General features: G+C 40.9%; 1 protein-coding gene across 2 annotated transcripts in view; it reads right to left on the reverse strand.

The window, feature by feature from the left end:
• The window catches only part of MPZL1 (myelin protein zero like 1), a 127,699-nt gene that overhangs the window by 70,926 nt on the left and 37,362 nt on the right, over nt 1–19,411 (reverse strand). For both annotated transcript variants that reach the window (XM_053705854.1, XM_053705853.1), the window contains exon 3: nt 16,913–17,141. In XM_053705854.1, the coding sequence (XP_053561829.1) occupies nt 16,913–17,141 (229 nt within the window). The remainder of the gene's footprint in view (nt 1–16,912; nt 17,142–19,411) is intronic.

Consider the following 19,411-nt stretch of genomic DNA (forward strand, 5'->3'; position numbering starts at 1 on the left):
TTTTATTATATTGGGTGAAACTAGCGCTACTCAATTACTCTTGTTAGTAATTGCTGTTTTTGTACACTCCAGAACTATTTAAGGTCCAAGAAGGTTCAATAAGAAGAACTAGAAAAACATAACTGTTATTCAAAAAATATGGAACTTCCGGGGGAAGTCCCCATGCGACCACAAAACCGCAAGTATCGGTTCCAGAGAAGAACGTTCCTAAAACGGAATTATATCAGACATGAGCTTAAAGGACCAGTCAACAGTGTATATTTGCATAATCAACAAATGCATGATAAGACAATGCAATAGCACGTAGTCTGAACTTCAAATGAGTAGTAGATTTTTGTTAAATAAATTGCAAAGTTATGTCTATTTCCATTCCCCCTGTATCATGTGACAGCCATCAGCCAATCACAAATGCATATACGTATATGCTGGGAATTCTTGCACATGCTCAGTATGAGTTGGTGACTCAAAAAGTGTAAATATAAAAAGACTGTGCACATTTTGTTAATGGAAGTAAATTGGAAAGTTGTTGTAAATTGGAAAGTTGTTTAAAAGTGCATGCTGTATCTGAATCATGAAGTTTAATTGTGACTTGAGTGTCCCTTTAATAAAAAACAAAAACACATCCTATCCGGATCTAAATAAAAGTAAGGCAGCACCCGCGGGTGAACGCCCAAGGTGAATGAATACACCAACGGAACCAGCCGATCAGAGACCCCATTCACCCAAGCTCACAACTGGAACCGAAACATAAATAAAGAAAAATGGAGATGTTAAGGAGATTAGCTTCATCCCCACCCGCCTAACCAGCTTGCCATCCAGCAACTAAGGCCACGGATCCCTCGGTCCACTAGGACTGTAATCCTCTAGCATTTTCAAAACATGCCTTAAAAAGGACACGAAAGGCGGCATGTCCAGGCTATGGTCTAAGATGACCACTTAATTGGGAGCTCTGCAACATAGAGTTACAATCCGCCTGTAATCTAGAGATTAAATAGCCATCCAGCAAGAATTTATATCCCAGGAGGCAGAGGACACTTAAAGTGAAAGTCAATCCTAGCGCTTTGCAAATGCTAGGATTGACTATTGAAACAAATAAAGGGGACTTTTATTCATGAAGTACAAGATACTTCATATAGAAAGCTCCTTTATTTGATTCAATAGATTGCCATTTTTAGCTGCTACAGCAGCCCACGGCTAAAAAATGTTTTTGCTAAGAGGTGACGTTTTCACCTCTTAGCCAATAGCTGTGCGGTTAATCCGGCACGGCTTTAACTGACTGGAACTATATAAAAACCTCTCTTTAATACAACAGGACTTCCCAAACTGGACCGCTGAGTGTCTCTGGCGGATAAACCACAGATTTGACCGCCTCATGGCATTAACAGGTGCCCCTATATAGACGCCTTCTGGGCCTACTATGGTGGGGCTGACCGTTTCTTATCTTGCTTAGATGTATACATAACTCTCAATTTACGGTGTAAAATGAGTTAAAATGGTGAGTAAGGGAGGCCTGGCTCTGATCCAGTCATTGGGAGAGATAGTGACATCTATTAGATGTTTAACACCTTGTTAAGAGCTAATAGCAATGTATCTGTTAAATAAAAGATAGTTCTCCTCCTTCCGTGCAAATCTTTAATTAGGCAGGTCCAAAAGAGGCCTGTACCCCCAGATTAGAAGGCAGAGACCATTGAGGTCCTAAAGTGGCTTCACTGGACATGAGGGGAAAAATGGGTAATTTAGAAAATTATTCAATCTATAGAGTTCATTAGAAAACTGAATGTTGCAGGTGTGATAATCAATATAGTGATTTATATACAAGAGTGTTTTATTATCTCAGAAATGGCCGTTATTGGATACGTAATTCTAATCCTGAACGATATCCGGTTAAGACAACATTTACCTTGACACTAATATAAGATTATTAGCTAAATTTCTTGTTAACAGGCTAGTGTAATTCATAAACTCCCTATCCTTCATAAATTATTTGTATCTTCTTATTTCTTCTGGGAGATGAACATGCTTAGATGGGTTTATATAATATCCTAATGGAGAGCATTCAACTTATATGGTTTATTAGAGAATGAATTGCTGTTTGTGTGTCTCAATGTAGAGATGCATTTACAAACATGTTTCACTCTCTAGAAGCCCAGCAAGGGCTGGTGTAAGATAAATAATCCTATTCATGAATACTATTTTACCAAGGATGTTACTTAGACAACCAAAAATAATTATATTATTTGGATCCTTAGAGATCTATTAGTGACCAATGTTGCTTAGAGATCCTGCATATTTGTGAATGTATCTGTACCTTCTTATTTCTGAGAGATAGCTATGTTTAGACGTGCTGACATAATACCCTAATAGGGACCAAATATATGATTCTTATAACCCCATAGAATCCCCATCCTACTTAAAAAAGAGACAGTCAACATCAGAATTTGTATTGTTTTAAAAAGATAGATAATCCCTTAATTACCCATTCCCCAGTTTTCCATAACCAACAAAGTTATTATACAAGTTTTACCTCTGTGATAACCGTGTATCTAAGTCTCAGCAGACTGCCCCCTTATTTCAGTTCTTTTGATAGACTTGCATTTTAGCCAATCAGAGCTGTCTCCATAGTAAATTCACGTGAATGAGCTCAATGTTATCTATATGAAACACACGAACTAATGCCCTCTAGTAGTAAAAAAAAAAAAAAACCTATCAAAATGCATTTAGATTAGAGGAAGCCTTCAAGGTCTAAGAAATTAGCATATGAACCTCCTAGGTTTAGCTTTCAACTAAGAATACCAAGAGAACAAAGCAAAATTGGTGATAAAAGTAAATTGGAAAGTTGCTTAAAATTACATGCCCTATCTGAATCAAACATTTTTTTTGGACTTGACTGCCCCTTTAACCTCATTAGGAGGTGGACTACGAGGGCCAAGTTTTAGACTATGGGTTATTTAAAAGTTTGAAGGGTTCCCTAGAATGGCATTAAAATGTGCTAATCCAGAAATCTCTATGGAGCATATGAGGTCCAAGAGTGGCCCTGCTTCTCTTGATAATTTTATACTCAATACTATAAAATAATCTTTATTTTATTCTCTGACTATGTACTGCGTCAAGCAGATCTAGAGTATCATATTTCCTTGCTGCTGTCTATGTTGTGGACACACAAAGACCTACTTCTTTCCTTTTAGAGTCCCTTTACGAAAGCTAGGTCTTATGATGATCACTTGTTACGTTATTTTTTGTCCACGTTAAAATGTTTATATATAAAAAGAGATGCCGCTCATGACCTATTGTACTTCCTATTGTTTAGGACCTTGTTTTGCTTATAGTTTCTAAGACATGCCTATGTATTAGACACACAAGACTAGATGTATGTATATAGGTGTGTTGTCATGACAGTATATGATGTTGTTTATGTCAATGCTACCTCAAAAATTATTTTGGAGGAAAAAATAAATAAATTTATGCTTACCTGATAAATTTCTTTTTGCGATGTACCGAGTCCACGGTTTCATCCTTACTTGTGGGATATTATCCTTCCTAACAGGAAGTGGCAAAGAGAGCACCACAGCAGAGCTGTCTATATAGCTCCCCCCTCAACTCCACCCCCCAGTCATTCGAAAAAAAAAAAAAGGAAAAACTATAAGGTGCAGAGGTGACTGAAGTTTTTAATAAAAAAAATACTATATCAGTCTTGAATAGACAGGGCGGGCTGTGGACTCGGTACATCGCAAAAGAAAGAAATTTATCAGGTAAACAAAAATTTTGTTTTCTTTTGCAAGCTGTATCGAGTCCACGGTTTCATCCTTACTTGTGGGATATCAATACCAAAGCTTTAGGACACGGATGAAGGGAGTGACAAGACAGGAACCTAAACGGAAGGCACCACTGCTTGCAAAACCTTTCTCCCAAAAATAGCCGCCGAAGAAGCAAAAGTATCAAATTTGTAAAATTTGTAAAAGGTATGAAGCGAAGACCAAGTCGCAGCCTTACAAATTTGATCAAAAGAAGCATGTTTAAAAGCCCATGTGGAAGCCTCCGCTCTAGTAGAGTGAGCTGTAATTCTTTCAGGAGGCTACTATCCAGCAGTCTCATAAGCCAAACGGATGATGCTTTTCAGCCAAAAGGAAAGAGAGGTAGCCGTAGCCTTTTGACCCCTACGCTTTCCAGAATAGACAACAAACAAAGAAGATATTTGACGAAAATCTTTGGTTGCCTGCAAATAAAACTTCAAAGCACAAACCACGTCCAAGTTGTGCAACAGACGTTCCTTCTTAGAAGAAGGATTAGGGCACAGAGAAGGAACAACAATTTCCTGATTGATATTCCTGTTAGTAACAACTATAGGGAGGAACCCAGGTTTGGTATGCAAAACCACCTTATCAGCATGGAAAACAAGATAAGACGAGTCACACTGTAATGCAGATAGTTCAGAAACTCTTCGAGCTGAAGAGATAGCAACTAGAAACAGAACTTTCCAAAATAAAAGCTTAATATCTATGAAATGCATGGGTTCAAACGGAACCCCTTGAAGAACTTTAAGAACTAAATTTAGACTCCATGGCGGAGCAACAGGTTTAAACACAGGCTTGATTCTAACTAAAGCCTGACAAAAAGCCAGAACGTCTGGGACATCTGCCAGACGCTTGTGCAATAGAATAGACAAAGCAGATATCTGTCCTTTTAAGGAACTAGCTGACAATCCTTTCTCCAATCCCTCTTGGAGAAAAGACAAAATCCTAGGAATCCTGATCTTACTCCATGAGTAGCTTTTGGATTCGCACCAAAAAAAGATATTTACGCCATACCTTATGATAGATTTTCCTGGTGAAAGGCTTTCGAGCCTGAATCAAGGTATCTATGACCGACTCAGAGAAACCCAGCTTTGATAAAATCAAGCGTTTAATGTCCAAGCAGTCAGTTGCAGAGAAATTAGATTTGGATGCTTGAACGGACCTTCAATCAAAAGGTCCTGTCTCAGTGGCAGAGATGATATGTCCACCAGGTCTGCATACCAAGTCCTGCGTGGCCACACAGGTGCTATCAAAATCACCTAAGCTCTCTCCTGTTTGATTCTAGCAATCAGACGCGGAAGGAGAGGGAAAGGTGAAAAAAACATAAGCCAGGTTGAACGACCAGGGTACTGCTAGAGCATCTATCAGTACTGCCTGAGGATCCCTTGACCTGGATCCGTAACGAGGAAGTTTGGCGTTCTGGTGTGCACCATAGCTGAACCAGTTCAGCAAACACCTCCGGATGGAGTTCCCACTCCCCCGGATGAAAAGTCTGATGACTTAGAAAATCTGCCTCCCAGTTCTCTACCCCTGGGAAATAGATCGCTGATAGATGGCAAGAGCGAGTCTCTGCCCATCGGATTATTCTGGAAACTTCTATCATCACTAAGGAACTCCTTGTTCCCCCCTGATGATTGATATAAGCCACAGTCATGATGTTGTCCAACTGAAATCTGATGAATCTGGCCGAAGCCAGCTGAGGCCACGCCTGAAGAGCATCGAATATCGCTCTTAATTCCAGAATATTTATCGGTAGGAGGGCCTCCTCTTGAGTCCACAAACCCTATGCTTTCAGGGAATTCCAGACTGCACCCCAGCCCAGTAGGCTGGCGTCTGTCGTCACTCTAACCCACGCTGGCCTGCGGAAACACATTCCCTGGGACAGGTGATCCTGTGACAACCACCATAGAAGAGAGTCTCTGGTCTCTTTATCCAGATTTATCTTTGGAGATAAATCTGCATAATCCCCATTACACTGATTGAGCATGCATAGTTGCAGTGGTGTGAGATGTAAGCGAGCATAAGGAACTACGTCCATTGCCGCTACCATTAGTCCGATTACCTCTATACACTGAGCCACTGACGGCCGAGGAATGGAATGAAGAGCTCGGCAGGTGGTCAAAATGTTTGATTTCCTGACCTCCGTCAGAAATATTTTCATGTCCACCGAGTCTATCAGAGTCCCTAGAAATGAAACTCTTGTGAGAGGGGAAAGAGAACTCTTTTTTTACGTTCACTTTCCACCCATGAGATCTTAGAAAGGCCAACACTAAGTCCGTGTGAGACTTGGCTACTTGGAAAGTCGAAGCTTGAATTAGGATGTCGTCTAGATAAGGCGCCACTGCTATGCCCTGCAGCCTTAGGACCACCAGAAGGGACCCTACCACCTTTGTGAAGATTCTTGGCGCCGTGGCCAACCCGAAGGGAAGAGCCACAAACTGGTAATGCTTGTCCAGAAAGGCAAACCTCAGGAATTGGTGATGATCTTTGTGGATAGGAATGTGTAGATACGCATCCTTTATGTCCACGGTGGTCATATATTGACCCTCCTGGATCATTGGTAAAATAGTCCGAATGGTCTCCATCTTGAAGGATGGGACCCTTAGGAATTGATTTAGGATCTTGAGATCTAGAATTGGTCTGAAGGTTCCCTCTTTTTTGGGAACCACTGATTGGAGTAGAACCCCTGCCCCTGTTCTGTTTTCGGAACTGGGCAGATCACTCCCATGGTAAATAGATCTTCTACATAGCGTAAGAATGCCTCTCTTTTTGTCTGGTTTACAGACAATTGAGAAAGATGGAATCTCCCCATGTAGGAGAATCTTTGAAATCTAGAAGATACCCCTGGGTTACAATTTCTACGGCCCAGGAGTCCTGAACGTCTCTTGCCCAGGCCTGAAGAGAGAGAAAAAAAAAGAGAAAGAGAAAAAAAAAGAGAAAGAGAAAAAAAAAGAGAAAGAGAAAAAAAAAGAGAAAGAGAAAAAAAAAGAGAAAGAGAAAAAAAAAGAGAAAGAGAAAAAAAAAGAGAAAGAGAAAAAAAAAGAGAAAGAGAAAAAAAAAGAGAAAGAGAAAAAAAAAGAGAAAGAGAAAAAAAAAGAGAAAGAGAAAAAACATAATTTATGCTTACCTGATAAATTCCTTTCTTCTGTTGTGTGATCAGTCCACGGGTCATCATTACTTCTGGGATATAACTCCTCCCCAACAGGAAATGCAAGAGGATTCACCCAGCAGAGCTGCATATAGCTCCTCCCCTCTACGTCAGTCCCAGTCATTCGACCAAGAATCAACGAGAAAGGAGTAACCAAGGGTGAAGTGGTGACTGGAGTATAATTTAAAAGATATTTACCTGCCTTAAAAACAGGGCGGGCCGTGGACTGATCACACAACAGAAGAAAGGAATTTATCAGGTAAGCATAAATTATGTTTTCTTCTGTTATGTGTGATCAGTCCACGGGTCATCATTACTTCTGGGATACCAATACCAAAGCAAAAGTACACTGATGACGGGAGGGATAGGCAGGCTCATTATACAGAAGGAACCACTGCCTGAAGAACCTTTCTCCCAAAAATAGCCTCCGAAGAAGCAAAAGTGTCAAATTTGTAAAATTTGGAAAAAGTATGAAGCGAAGACCAAGTTGCAGCCTTGCAAATCTGTTCAACAGAGGCCTCATTCTTAAAGGCCCAAGTGGAAGCCACAGCTCTAGTGGAGTGAGCTGTAATTCTTTCAGGAGGCTGCTGTCCAGCAGTCTCATAGGCTAAACGTATTATGCTACGAAGCCAAAAAGAGAGAGAGGTAGCAGAAGCTTTTTGACCTCTCCTCTGTCCAGAATAAACGACAAACAGGGAAGAAGTTTGGCGAAAATCTTTAGTTGCCTGCAAGTAGAACTTGAGGGCACGAACTACATCCAGATTGTGTAGAAGACGTTCCTTCTTTGAAGAAGGATTTGGACACAAGGATGGAACAACAATCTCTTGATTGATATTCCTGTTAGTGACTACCTTAGGTAAGAACCCAGGTTTAGTACGTAGAACTACCTTGTCTGAGTGAAAGATCAGATAAGGAGAATCACAATGTAGGGCTGATAACTCAGAGACTCTTCGAGCCGAGGAAATAGCCATTAAAAATAGAACTTTCCAAGATAACAATTTTATATCAATGGAATGAAGGGGTTCAAACGGAACACCCTGTAAAACGTTAAGAACTAAGTTTAAACTCCATGGCGGAGCAACAGCTTTAAACACAGGCTTGATCCTAGCTAAAGCCTGACAAAAGGCCTGGACGTCTGGATTTTCTGACAGACGCCTGTGTAACAAGATGGACAGAGCTGAAATCTGTCCCTTTAATGAACTAGCTGATAAACCCTTTTCTAAACCTTCTTGTAGAAAGGACAATATCCTAGGGATCCTAACCTTACTCCAGGAGTAACGTTTGGATTCGCACCAGTATAGGTATTTACGCCATATTTTATGGTAAATCTTTCTGGTAACAGGCTTCCTAGCCTGTATCAGGGTATCAATAACCGACTCAGAAAAACCACGTTTTGATAAAATCAAGCGTTCAATTTCCAAGCAGTCAGTTTCAGAGAAGTTAGATTTTGATGTTTGAATGGACCCTGTATCAGAAGGTCCTGTCTTAGAGGTAGAGACCAAGGCGGACAGGATGACATGTCCACTAGATCTGCATACCAAGTCCTGCGTGGCCATGCAGGCGCTATTAGAATCACTGATGCTCTCTCCTGTTTGATTTTGGCAATCAATCGAGGAAGCAGCGGGAAGGGTGGAAACACATAAGCCATCCCGAAGTTCCAAGGTGCTGTCAAAGCATCTATCAGAACCGCTCCCGGATCCCTGGATCTGGACCCGTAGTGAGGAAGTTTGGCGTTCTGGCGAGACGCCATGAGATCTATCTCTGGTTTGCCCCAACGTCGAAGTATTTGGGCAAAGACCTCCGGATGAAGTTCCCACTCTCCCGGATGAAAAGTCTGGCGACTCAAGAAATCCGCCTCCCAGTTCTCCACTCCCGGGATGTGGATTGCTGACAGGTGGCAAGAGTGAGACTCTGCCCAGCGAATTATCTTTGATACTTCCATCATTGCTAGGGAGCTTCTTGTCCCTCCCTGATGGTTGATGTAAGCTACAGTCGTGATATTGTCCGACTGAAACCTGATGAACCCCCGAGTTGTTAATTGGGGCCAAGCCAGAAGGGCATTGAGAACTGCTCTCAATTCCAGAATGTTTATTGGAAGGAGACTCTCCTCCTGATTCCATAATCCCTGAGCCTTCAGAGAATTCCAGACAGCGCCCCAACCTAGTAGGCTGGCGTCTGTTGTTACAATTGTCCAGTCTGGCTTGCTGAATGGCATCCCCCTGGACAGGTGTGGCCGATAAAGCCACCATAGAAGAGAATTTCTGGTCTCTTGATTCAGATTCAGAGTAGGGGACAAATCTGAGTAATCCCCATTCCACTGACTTAGCATGCACAATTGCAGCGGTCTGAGGTGTAGGCGTGCAAAAGGTACTATGTCCATTGCCGCTACCATTAAGCCGATCACCTCCATGCATTGAGCTACTGACGGGTGTTGAATGGAATGAAGGACACGGCATGCATCTTGAAGCTTTGTTAACCTGTCTTCTGTCAGGTAAATCTTCATTTCTACAGAATCTATAAGAGTCCCCAAGAATGGAACTCTTGTGAGAGGAAAAAGAGAACTCTTCTTTTCGTTCACTTTCCATCCATGCGACCTTAGAAATGCCAGAACTAACTCTGTATGAGACTTGGCAGTTTGAAAGCTTGAAGCTTGTATTAGAATGTCGTCTAGGTACGGAGCTACCGAAATCCCTCGCGGTCTTAGTACCGCCAGAAGGGCACCCAGAACCTTTGTGAAGATTCTTGGGGCCGTAGCCAATCCGAATGGAAGAGCTACAAACTGGTAGTGCCTGTCTAGGAAGGCAAACCGTAGATACCGGTGATGATCTTTGTGAATCGGTATGTGAAGGTAAGCATCTTTTAAATCCACTGTGGTCATGTACTGACCCTTTTGGATCATGGGTAAGATTGTCCGAATAGTTTCCATTTTGAACGATGGAACTCTTAGGAATTTGTTTAGAATCTTTAAATCTAAGATTGGCCTGAAAGTTCCCTCTTTTTTGGGAACCACAAACAGGTTTGAGTAGAACCCTTGTCCTTGTTCCGACCGCGGAACCGGATGGATCACTCCCATTAATAACAGATCTTGTACACAGCGTAGAAACGCTTCTTTCTTTATCTGGTTTGTTGACAACCTTGACAGATGAAATCTCCCTCTTGGGGGAGATAATTTGAAGTCTAGAAGGTATCCCTGAGATATGATCTCTAGCGCCCAGGGATCTTGAACATCTCTTGCCCAGGCCTGGGCGAAGAGAGAAAGTCTGCCCCCCACTAGATCCGGTCCCGGATCGGGGGCTCTCGGTTCATGCTGTCTTTGGGGCAGCAGCAGGTTTCCTGGCCTGTTTGCCCTTGTTCCAGGACTGGTTAGGCTTCCAGCCTTGCCTGTAACGAGCAACAGCTCCTTCCTGTTTTGGTGCAGTGGAGGTTGATGCTGCTCCTGTTTTGAAATTCCGAAAGGGACGAAAATTAGACTGTCTAGCCTTAGCTTTGGCTTTGTCTTGAGGTAGGGCGTGGCCCTTACCTCCTGTAATGTCAGCGATAATTTCTTTCAAACCGGGCCCAAATAAAGACTGCCCCTTGAAAGGTATATTAAGTAATTTGGACTTAGAAGTAACATCAGCTGACCAGGATTTTAGCCACAGCGCCCTACGTGCCTGTATGGCGAATCCTGAGTTCTTAGCCGTAAGTTTGGTTAAATGTACTACGGCCTCCGAAATGAATGAATTAGCTAGTTTAAGGACTCTAAGCCTGTCCATAATGTCGTCTAGCGTAGATGAACTAAGGTTCTCTTCCAGAGACTCAATCCAAAATGCTGCCGCAGCCGTAATCGGCGCGATACATGCAAGGGGTTGCAATATAAAACCTTGTTGAACAAACATTTTCTTAAGGTAACCCTCTAATTTTTTATCCATTGGATCTGAAAAAGCACAGCTATCCTCCACCGGGATAGTGGTACGCTTAGCTAAAGTAGAAACTGCTCCCTCCACCTTAGGGACCGTTTGCCATAAGTCCCGAGTGGTGGCGTCTATTGGAAACATCTTTCTAAATATTGGAGGGGGTGAGAACGGCACACCGGGTCTATCCCACTCCTTAGTAACAATTTCAGTTAATCTCTTAGGTATAGGAAAAACGTCAGTACTCGCCGGTACCGCAAAGTATTTATCCAACCTGCACAGTTTCTCTGGTATTGCAACGGTGTTACAATCATTGAGAGCTGCTAAGACCTCCCCTAGTAATACACGGAGGTTCTCCAATTTAAATTTAAAATTTGAAATATCTGAATCCAATCTGTTTGGATCAGAACCGTCACCCACAGAATGAAGCTCTCCGTCCTCATGCTCTGCAAGCTGTGACGCAGTATCAGACATGGCCCTAGTATTGTCAGCGCACTCTGTTCTCACCCCAGAGTGATCACGCTTGCCTCTTAGTTCTGGTAATTTAGACAAAACTTCAGTCATAACAGTAGCCATATCATGTAATGTTATCTGTAATGGCCGCCCAGATGTATTAGGCGCCAAAATATCACGCACCTCCCGGGCGGGAGATGCAGGTACTGCCGCGTGAGGCGAGTTAGTCGGCATAACTCTCCCCTCGCAGTTTGGTGAAATTTGTTCACATTGTACAGATTGACTTTTATTTAAAGTAGCATCAATACAGTTAGTACATAAATTTCTATTGGGCTCCACCTTGGCATTGGAACAAATGACACAGATATCTTCCTCTGAGTCAGACATGTTTAACACACTAGCAATAACTTGCAACCTGGTTATAATCTTTTTTAGCAAAAACGTACTGTGCCTCAAAGAGGTACTAAACGATTAAATGACAGTTGAGATAATGAACTGAAAAACAGTTATAGCATCAAACTTTAAACCAACACAACTTTTAGCAAAGGTTTGTTCCCATTAGTAAAATAACAATAATTAAATTTGACATAAAAATTACAGAGCAACGTTTTTATTCACAGTCAATATGAAATTCTCACAGCTCTGCTGAGAGAATATACCTCCCTCCAAAGAAGTTTGAAGACCCCCTGAGATCTGTCAGAGATGAACCGGATCATGCAGGAAATATAAGAGTAGCTGACTGGAAATTTTTGATGCGTAGCAAAGAGCGCCAAAAACGGCCCCTCCCTCTCATACACAGCAGTGAAGAGAAACGAAACTGTCACAATTAAAAGCAAACAACTGCCAAGTGGAAAATAATGCCCAAATATTTATTCACTCAGTACCTCAGCAATGTAAACGATTCTACATTCCAGCAAAAACGTTTAACATGATAAATACTTATTAAAAGGATTAGTGACCTTTAACAGAGTAGTTCCGGTGAAATACCATCCCCAGAATACTGAAGTGTATACATACATGTCATTATAACGGTATGGCAGGATTTTCTCATCAATTCCATTCAGAAAATAAAAACTGCTACATACCTCAATGCAGATTCATCTGCCCGCTGTCCCCTGATCTGAAGCTTTTACCTCCCTCAGATGGCCGAGAACAGCAATATGATCTTAACTACTCCGGTTAAAATCATAGTAAAAAACTCTGGTAGATTCTTCTTCAAACTCTGCCAGAGAAGTAATAACACGCTCCGGTGCTATTGTAAAATAACAAACTTTTGATTGAAGTCATAAAAACTAAGTATAATCACCATAGTCCTCTCACACATCCTATCTAGTCGTTGGGTGCAAGAGAATGACTGGGACTGACGTAGAGGGGAGGAGCTATATGCAGCTCTGCTGGGTGAATCCTCTTGCATTTCCTGTTGGGGAGGAGTTATATCCCAGAAGTAATGATGACCCGTGGACTGATCACACATAACAGAAGAAAAAAAGAGAAAGAGAAAAAAAAAGAGAAAGAGAAAAAAAAAGAGAAAGAGAAAAAAAAAGAGAAAGAGAAAAAAAAAGAGAAAGAGAAAAAAAAAGAGAAAGAGAAAAAAAAAGAGAAAGAGAAAAAAAAAGAGAAAGAGAAAAAAAAAGAGAAAGAGAAAAAAAAAGAGAAAGAGAAAAAAAAAGAGAAAGAGAAAAAAAAGAGAAAGAGAAAAAAAAGAGAAAGAGAAAAAAAGAGAAAGAGAAAAAAAGAGAAAGAGAAAAAAAAGAGAAAGAGAAAAAAAAGAGAAAAAAAAGAGAAAGAGAAAAAAAAGAGAAAGAGAAAAAAAAGAGAAAGAGAAAAAAAAGAGAAAGAGAAAAAAAAGAGAAAGAGAAAAAAAAGAGAAAGAGAAAAAAAAGAGAAAGAGAAAAAAAAGAGAAAGAGAAAAAAAAGAGAAAGAGAAAAAAAAGAGAAAGAGAAAAAAAGAGAAAGAGAAAAAAAGAGAAAGAGAAAAAAAGAGAAAGAGAAAAAAAAGAGAAAGAGAAAAAAAAGAGAAAGAGAAAAAAAAGAGAAAGAGAAAAAAAGAGAAAGAGAAAAAAAAGAGAAAGAGAAAAAAAAGAGAAAGAGAAAAAAAAGAGAAAGAGAAAAAAGAGAGAAAGAGAAAAAAAGAGAAAGAGAAAAAAAGAGAAAGAAAAAAAAAGAGAAAGAGAAAAAGAGAAAAAAAGAGAAAGAGAAAAAAAGAGAAAGAGAAAAAAAGAGAAAGAGAAAAAAAGAGAAAGAGAAAGAGAAAGTGCCCCCTACTAGATCCGGTCCTGGATCAGGGGCTACCCCTTCATGCTGTCTTGGTGGCAGCAGCAGGCTTCTTGGCCTGTTTACCCTTGTTCCAAGCCTGGTTAGGTCTCCAGACTGGCCTAGATTGAGCAAAGTTCCCCTCTTGCTTTGCAGCAGGGGAAGAGGAAGCGGGACCACCCTTGAAGTTTCGAAAGGAACGAAAATTATTTTGTTTAGTCCTCCTCTTATTTGACTTATCCTGAGGGAGGGCATGACCCTTCCCTCCATTGATATCTGAAATGATCTCTTTCAGTTCAGGCCCGAATAGGGTCTTACCCTCAACAAGCAATTTAAACAATTAACCCCCAAATAAGGAAACCGGATTGACAAAGTGCCAAAAAACGGTAAAAACCCCTGTCAGCACCTTGCCACAGCTCTGCTGTGGCGCCTACATGCCCTTAGCGATTGGTAATGTGGGGATAAAGCTTCGATTTGGCCCAAGAAGTTCACCAGGACCCTCCGGTGTTGTAGCTTGCTGCTTGTCTTAGAGAAAACAACTGCGCAACTGAGGCGAGAAAATAGGCCCCGCCCATCTCACTCGATGTGACTAAGGCCTTCAAAAAAACATACCAAGCGTTTTTACAGCCATGTGGGTTTTAAAAACCACAAAAAGCAAAGTGAACCCTCAATACAGTTGTCCCTTAAAGTATTAAAAGCACTCCCAGAACACACAACTGTTTGCTATATATCATTCAAACTGAGTGTCAACCATAAGTTTAGCCCTTTATGCAAGCTTAGTAATGCCCCTTATAAGACTAGGATTACTGCTTACTCTTCCCCTCATGGGGATACTGTCAGCCTTTCTGAAATATCACAGTCTCTCCAGAAAAAATGACTGAACATACCTCATTGCTGTATAGCAAGAAACCATTCCTCACACTGAAGTTTTCCTGTACTCCTCAGCTTCTGTGGGAACAGCAGTGGACCTTAGTTACAAATGCCAAGATCATCATCCTCTAGGCAGAAATCTTCATCCATCTCCTGCCTGAGAGTAAATAGTACACACCGGTACCATTTAAAAATAACAAATTCTTGCTTGAAGAAAAATAAAAATGAACAGTTTATCACCTCTCTCACTTTACCCTTCCTGCTTAGAGCCGGCAAAGAGAATGACTGGGGGGTGGAGTTAAGGGGGGAGCTATATAGACAGCTCTGCTGTGGGTGCTCTTTGCCACTTCCTGTTAGGAAGGATAATATCCCACAAATAAGGATGAAACCGTGGACTCGGTACATCTTGCAAAAGAAAAAAAAGACACTAAGACGTGCCATCCTATAACGGAAGGCAAAATCATCCCTCGCTGGATCCCTCTGAGGCTTCAGGTTGGGGCCCCTGAAGCCTCAGAGGCCAACGCCCGACAAGCCCTGGTTAACAGAACACAGTATCTTAAAAATAGCAAAAGAAGGTTCTGGGGCACGCGCCTTACGGGACATGGAATCCTCGGAGGCGGATGGCTCAACGCACTCTAAGGTCCCTGATTCAAGTGAAGAGAGTACTCTAGAACGGCAATCGGAACACAACTTAAGGGCATGATAACCCGGGTCATTTCATATTCATCACAAGACGCATTCTCCGTATCGGAGACATCTGTGTCTAAGAAATCAGAATCCTCCATAATCTTGGGATTACAAAAATGACAAACACTAACTGGTACCCTTTTTACACCCCCAATGGCTGGGGCACTCACAACCTCCTATGAACCAGACACCCAAGAGCAGACTCTCTCTGTTACCATACAGAAGTGGAAAACAACGTAACCGGACACGGTCACGAGGTGCACCGTGCCAGTCACAAAAGGGCGCGCAATCTCAAGAGATCTTGCCAATTGATAAGGCCATTATGTTCCGAAAAGCCATGAGCCTATATATTACTACACATTAGCAGATAGAACCATATAACAAACATGATTAAAGCCCCCTCAGGAGATATTAACCCATGATTCTTATTGAAGAAGAAAGGAGTCCCACTGGGACCCTACCTTCTCTCGTTAACATCACATTCACATAATGAACTAAAATGAAACGATCTTACCAGAATCAACACCGTGGAACAGGAACACGGCCCTTACAGTGTGACAGATGGAAGCCTCGCTTCTGACATGGACTTGAGTTAAAGCAGGCAGCGAAACTAGTCAATGCTGATTGCCAAGGAGCTGTTAATAGGAGTCGGGATGGTTTCGCAGAAAGACTCTCCCTGCATCTCCGGACTCCCATTTCGAAGAGTACTACCCTCAATAAGAGACTCTCTAACTTCTGACACTTCTCTGCCAACCTCCTGTGATGAAAGGTAAAGAATGACTGAGGGATGGGGGAGGTATTTGAAGCCTTTGGCTGGGGTGTCTTTGCTTCCTCCTGGTGGCCAGGTTCCGATTTCCCAAAAGTAATGAATGCAGCTGTGGACTCTTCCTGTTTAAGAAGAAAAAGGCATAAGAGAGAAAGAGACAACAGTGAGAGAAGTCTTCATATACAATCAGACTTAGATGCTCCATTTGTTTTCATTGCAGTTATTGCAAAAGGTGCCCTTTTTCTCGTTTGTATCTTTCAAACAAACCATTTCCAAACGGTATGCCTTTGCCAGAACCAAAAGTAGCAGCCATGTATTTAAGGATAATGCATCCAACTCTCTACACCTCACTGAGAATGTCAGGACAAAAATAAAGGAAATCCTTTGTCAATTTGTAAAAGCATCCAAACAAGATGGTTTTAAAAACACAAAGAATCCATCGTGTAGGTATGTGAGGGACTAGCCATGCATGTCCATCGTGTAGGTATGTGAGGGACTAGCCATGCATGTCCATCGTGTAGGTATGTGAGGGACTAGCCATGCATGTCCATCGTGTAGGTATGTGAGGGACTAGCCATGCATGTCCATCGTGTAGGTATGTGAGGGACTAGCCATGCATGTCCATCGTGTAGGTATGTGAGGGACTAGCAATGCATGTCCATCGTGTAGGTATGTGAGGGACTAGCAATGCATGTCCATCGTGTAGGTATGTGAGGGACTAGCCATGCATGTTTCAGGCTAATCCTAACCCTTAGTCACCGGAGTTGTGTGATTTTTATTTTTGCCAGGACTGAAAGCACCTCATTCATTTTTTTTTTTTTAGTTAGTTTAGAATTATAATGAATCACTTTAGCAAACCTGTTGTTTTTCAGACAAATGGAATGCAACTTATTCAAAGCGTCAGAGTGAGGCAGTGCATATTCAAATTAAAAATAATTAAATACACACAATTTGTGCATCTTCCAAAGCTCAGCAAAGCAGCATAACAGATGAACAGGTGTTTGAATGGGCACGAAAAGATATAATAGAATAAAAAAATATATATACTTGCCTCTCTCCAAAACCCTTAGTTTAATGTGATTATTGGACTTTACACTGTCTTCAACATCTGGAGGACTGATAACCTCACAAATATAGGTGCCATTATCGTTGAATTGTGCATTATTGATCTTAATAGAGGCATCGTTTTTGCGAAGATCTCCAGCCCACATAACCCTCTCTTTAAAATGACCATCCTTTTGAGGATACGGTGTCCAATTAGTGTAGTAAAATAATCTGATCTGAAATAAAAAAAAGGAAAAGTAATCTAGATAATCTTATCTAGATAGTTTCCTGCAGCGTTCTATCAATTAACATTTGGCTAAACATAAATCCTGAAGAAAAATTAAACCGACAGTAAACATATTTACATCTATGATCTGTATATAGGCTTGCAATGTACATTTTGTTTTAATAAGAAAAGTCTAATTTTGCTATTTTAAAGCCTCGCTAAACTTATGCAGCAGGACACCCCCCTATAGAGCACTCCTGCACCTGTGAAGGAAGAAGAAGACAGTGACACAGATGAGAATTAACGGAGATACATCATTTACTTTTAACACAGGCTAAATACTCTTTACTTAGGGGGAACTTGGCAACAAATGTTGTCCCCTCTAACAAAAGGGACTGGAAGCTTGTGATGTTCTCTCTAAGCTTGTCAAACTGTACCTTGTCCTTAAACGTACAACAGTTCCACAGAAATAAGGAAGCCAACATATGACAAATCGTAGACCGTTGCCGTGTACCTCACATTTAAAAAACCTTTATGAGGGACAATACAGGACATATATAGTCCTCTTTTTACCCTACGACCATCCATAACTGGTGCTGAGCAGAAGGGTTATTTACAGACACTAGATTTTGTTTTGGCCTGTATGTTAATATGGTCCAAACCTGTATCTGCACAGGGATGAGTAATAACCAAGCATTCAGAAACACCACTCGTCCTGTGTGAGAATTAGTGCGTGTGTAAAAATGTTATCAAAATAAATTGGTCATAAAAAGGTGTATAAAAATAACTGCAAAGTAGACCTCTGGTTTGCCCCATAAAATACTTGTACTAGCAAAAATGCTTCTAATAAAACTATCACTGTTTTCAGGGAAAACTTAATATGAACATGCATGGGGGAAGCATATCTAGATATGCTCCACATGTCAGCATTTTAGAGTGTCTGCTCAGAGAGTTAGTGGTGCCGTATACTACATATGGGATGACTATTTTTACACGATGCACGTCATTGCTTGTTGTCTGAACACACAGTTTAAAATGCTGGTGCATGAAGCATATTTAGATATGATTCACATTCACAGTAAAAACTCTCCTTGAAAACAGCGATTTAAAAAAAAAATTCTAGTAAATATAAGCGCATTACAAAAATGATTCTATTCAAAATTAAAACGCTCTGTTGTGCAATCCATTTTGGCCGGAATGCCCCTTTATTTTTTGGGAGTAGAGAAAACAAGATCAAGAGCACGTGTACATACTTTTAGCCAAGATACGGAAATGATTCTGAGACAGAAGAAAAGTTCTAGTCCAAGAAAGCAAAAAGGAAGGAAAAATCAGTAGATAACCAACCTGTTATGGTTAAAAACAAAACAACCACAACACACCTTTGTGAGGAAAAAAAAAGGCCCTAGATAGTAAAAGCAATGACAAACAATGAGTGAGCTACCTATAGATAAACACAAAAAACATTTTGTTTGGGACGGGAGAGAAGAACTGGACTGCATATAGCAAACAATGTCTTGCTGACATTCAAGATGGTGTAATCAAAAAGGTAGGAACGTGGCTGTCAGCTGAAACTAATGCTGACGCCTACCCTGCTCACCATGGAACCGTAACTGTGCCTCCATAAAACTAAATGTAAGTTATTCAGATAGAACATGTAGTTTTAAACAACTTTCCAATTCACTTCTATTAGATTTGTTTTGTTCTCTTGATATCCTTTATTTAGAATAAAGCTAAGTAGGCTTATAGGAACTTAGGAGCAAGCATGTGTCTATAGCTGCAGTGCTTACAACTGTATAACATTGCTGCAAACTGCTGCCAGATGGCTAGACACGTGTATGCCCCTGAGCTCACCTACGTTAACAAAGGATTCCAAGAAAACTAAGCAAAACTGATCACTAAAGTAAATGTTGTGCTCTATCCAATCCATTTATGTTTAATTTTGACTTTATTGTCCCTTTAATGGTGGACAATAAACAAGCACTAATGCAATCTATGCTATAGGTTAGTTTCCCGCAAATGTATAACCAGAAGCCTCAGGTCTATAAATAAATAGTACTATTCCGGCTTTGTGGCGTTGCAAAACTGCTGGTCAGCCATTAGGTAAATGCAAATCACACAAGAGTGAGAGCGTAAATATCACAGAGCACTCTGATAACATCATTTACTACACCCCAAGCCTCAGGGTTTCACAAACTCTGTGAGAAAGGTCTTATCTTTTAATTAAGTGACATTTATTTGTATACAGATTACCTTACTATCTGCTCAATATTCATGTATATT

This window comes from Bombina bombina, chromosome 3 (assembly GCF_027579735.1).
Source record: "Bombina bombina isolate aBomBom1 chromosome 3, aBomBom1.pri, whole genome shotgun sequence".
Classification (NCBI taxonomy): Eukaryota; Metazoa; Chordata; class Amphibia; order Anura; family Bombinatoridae; genus Bombina; species Bombina bombina.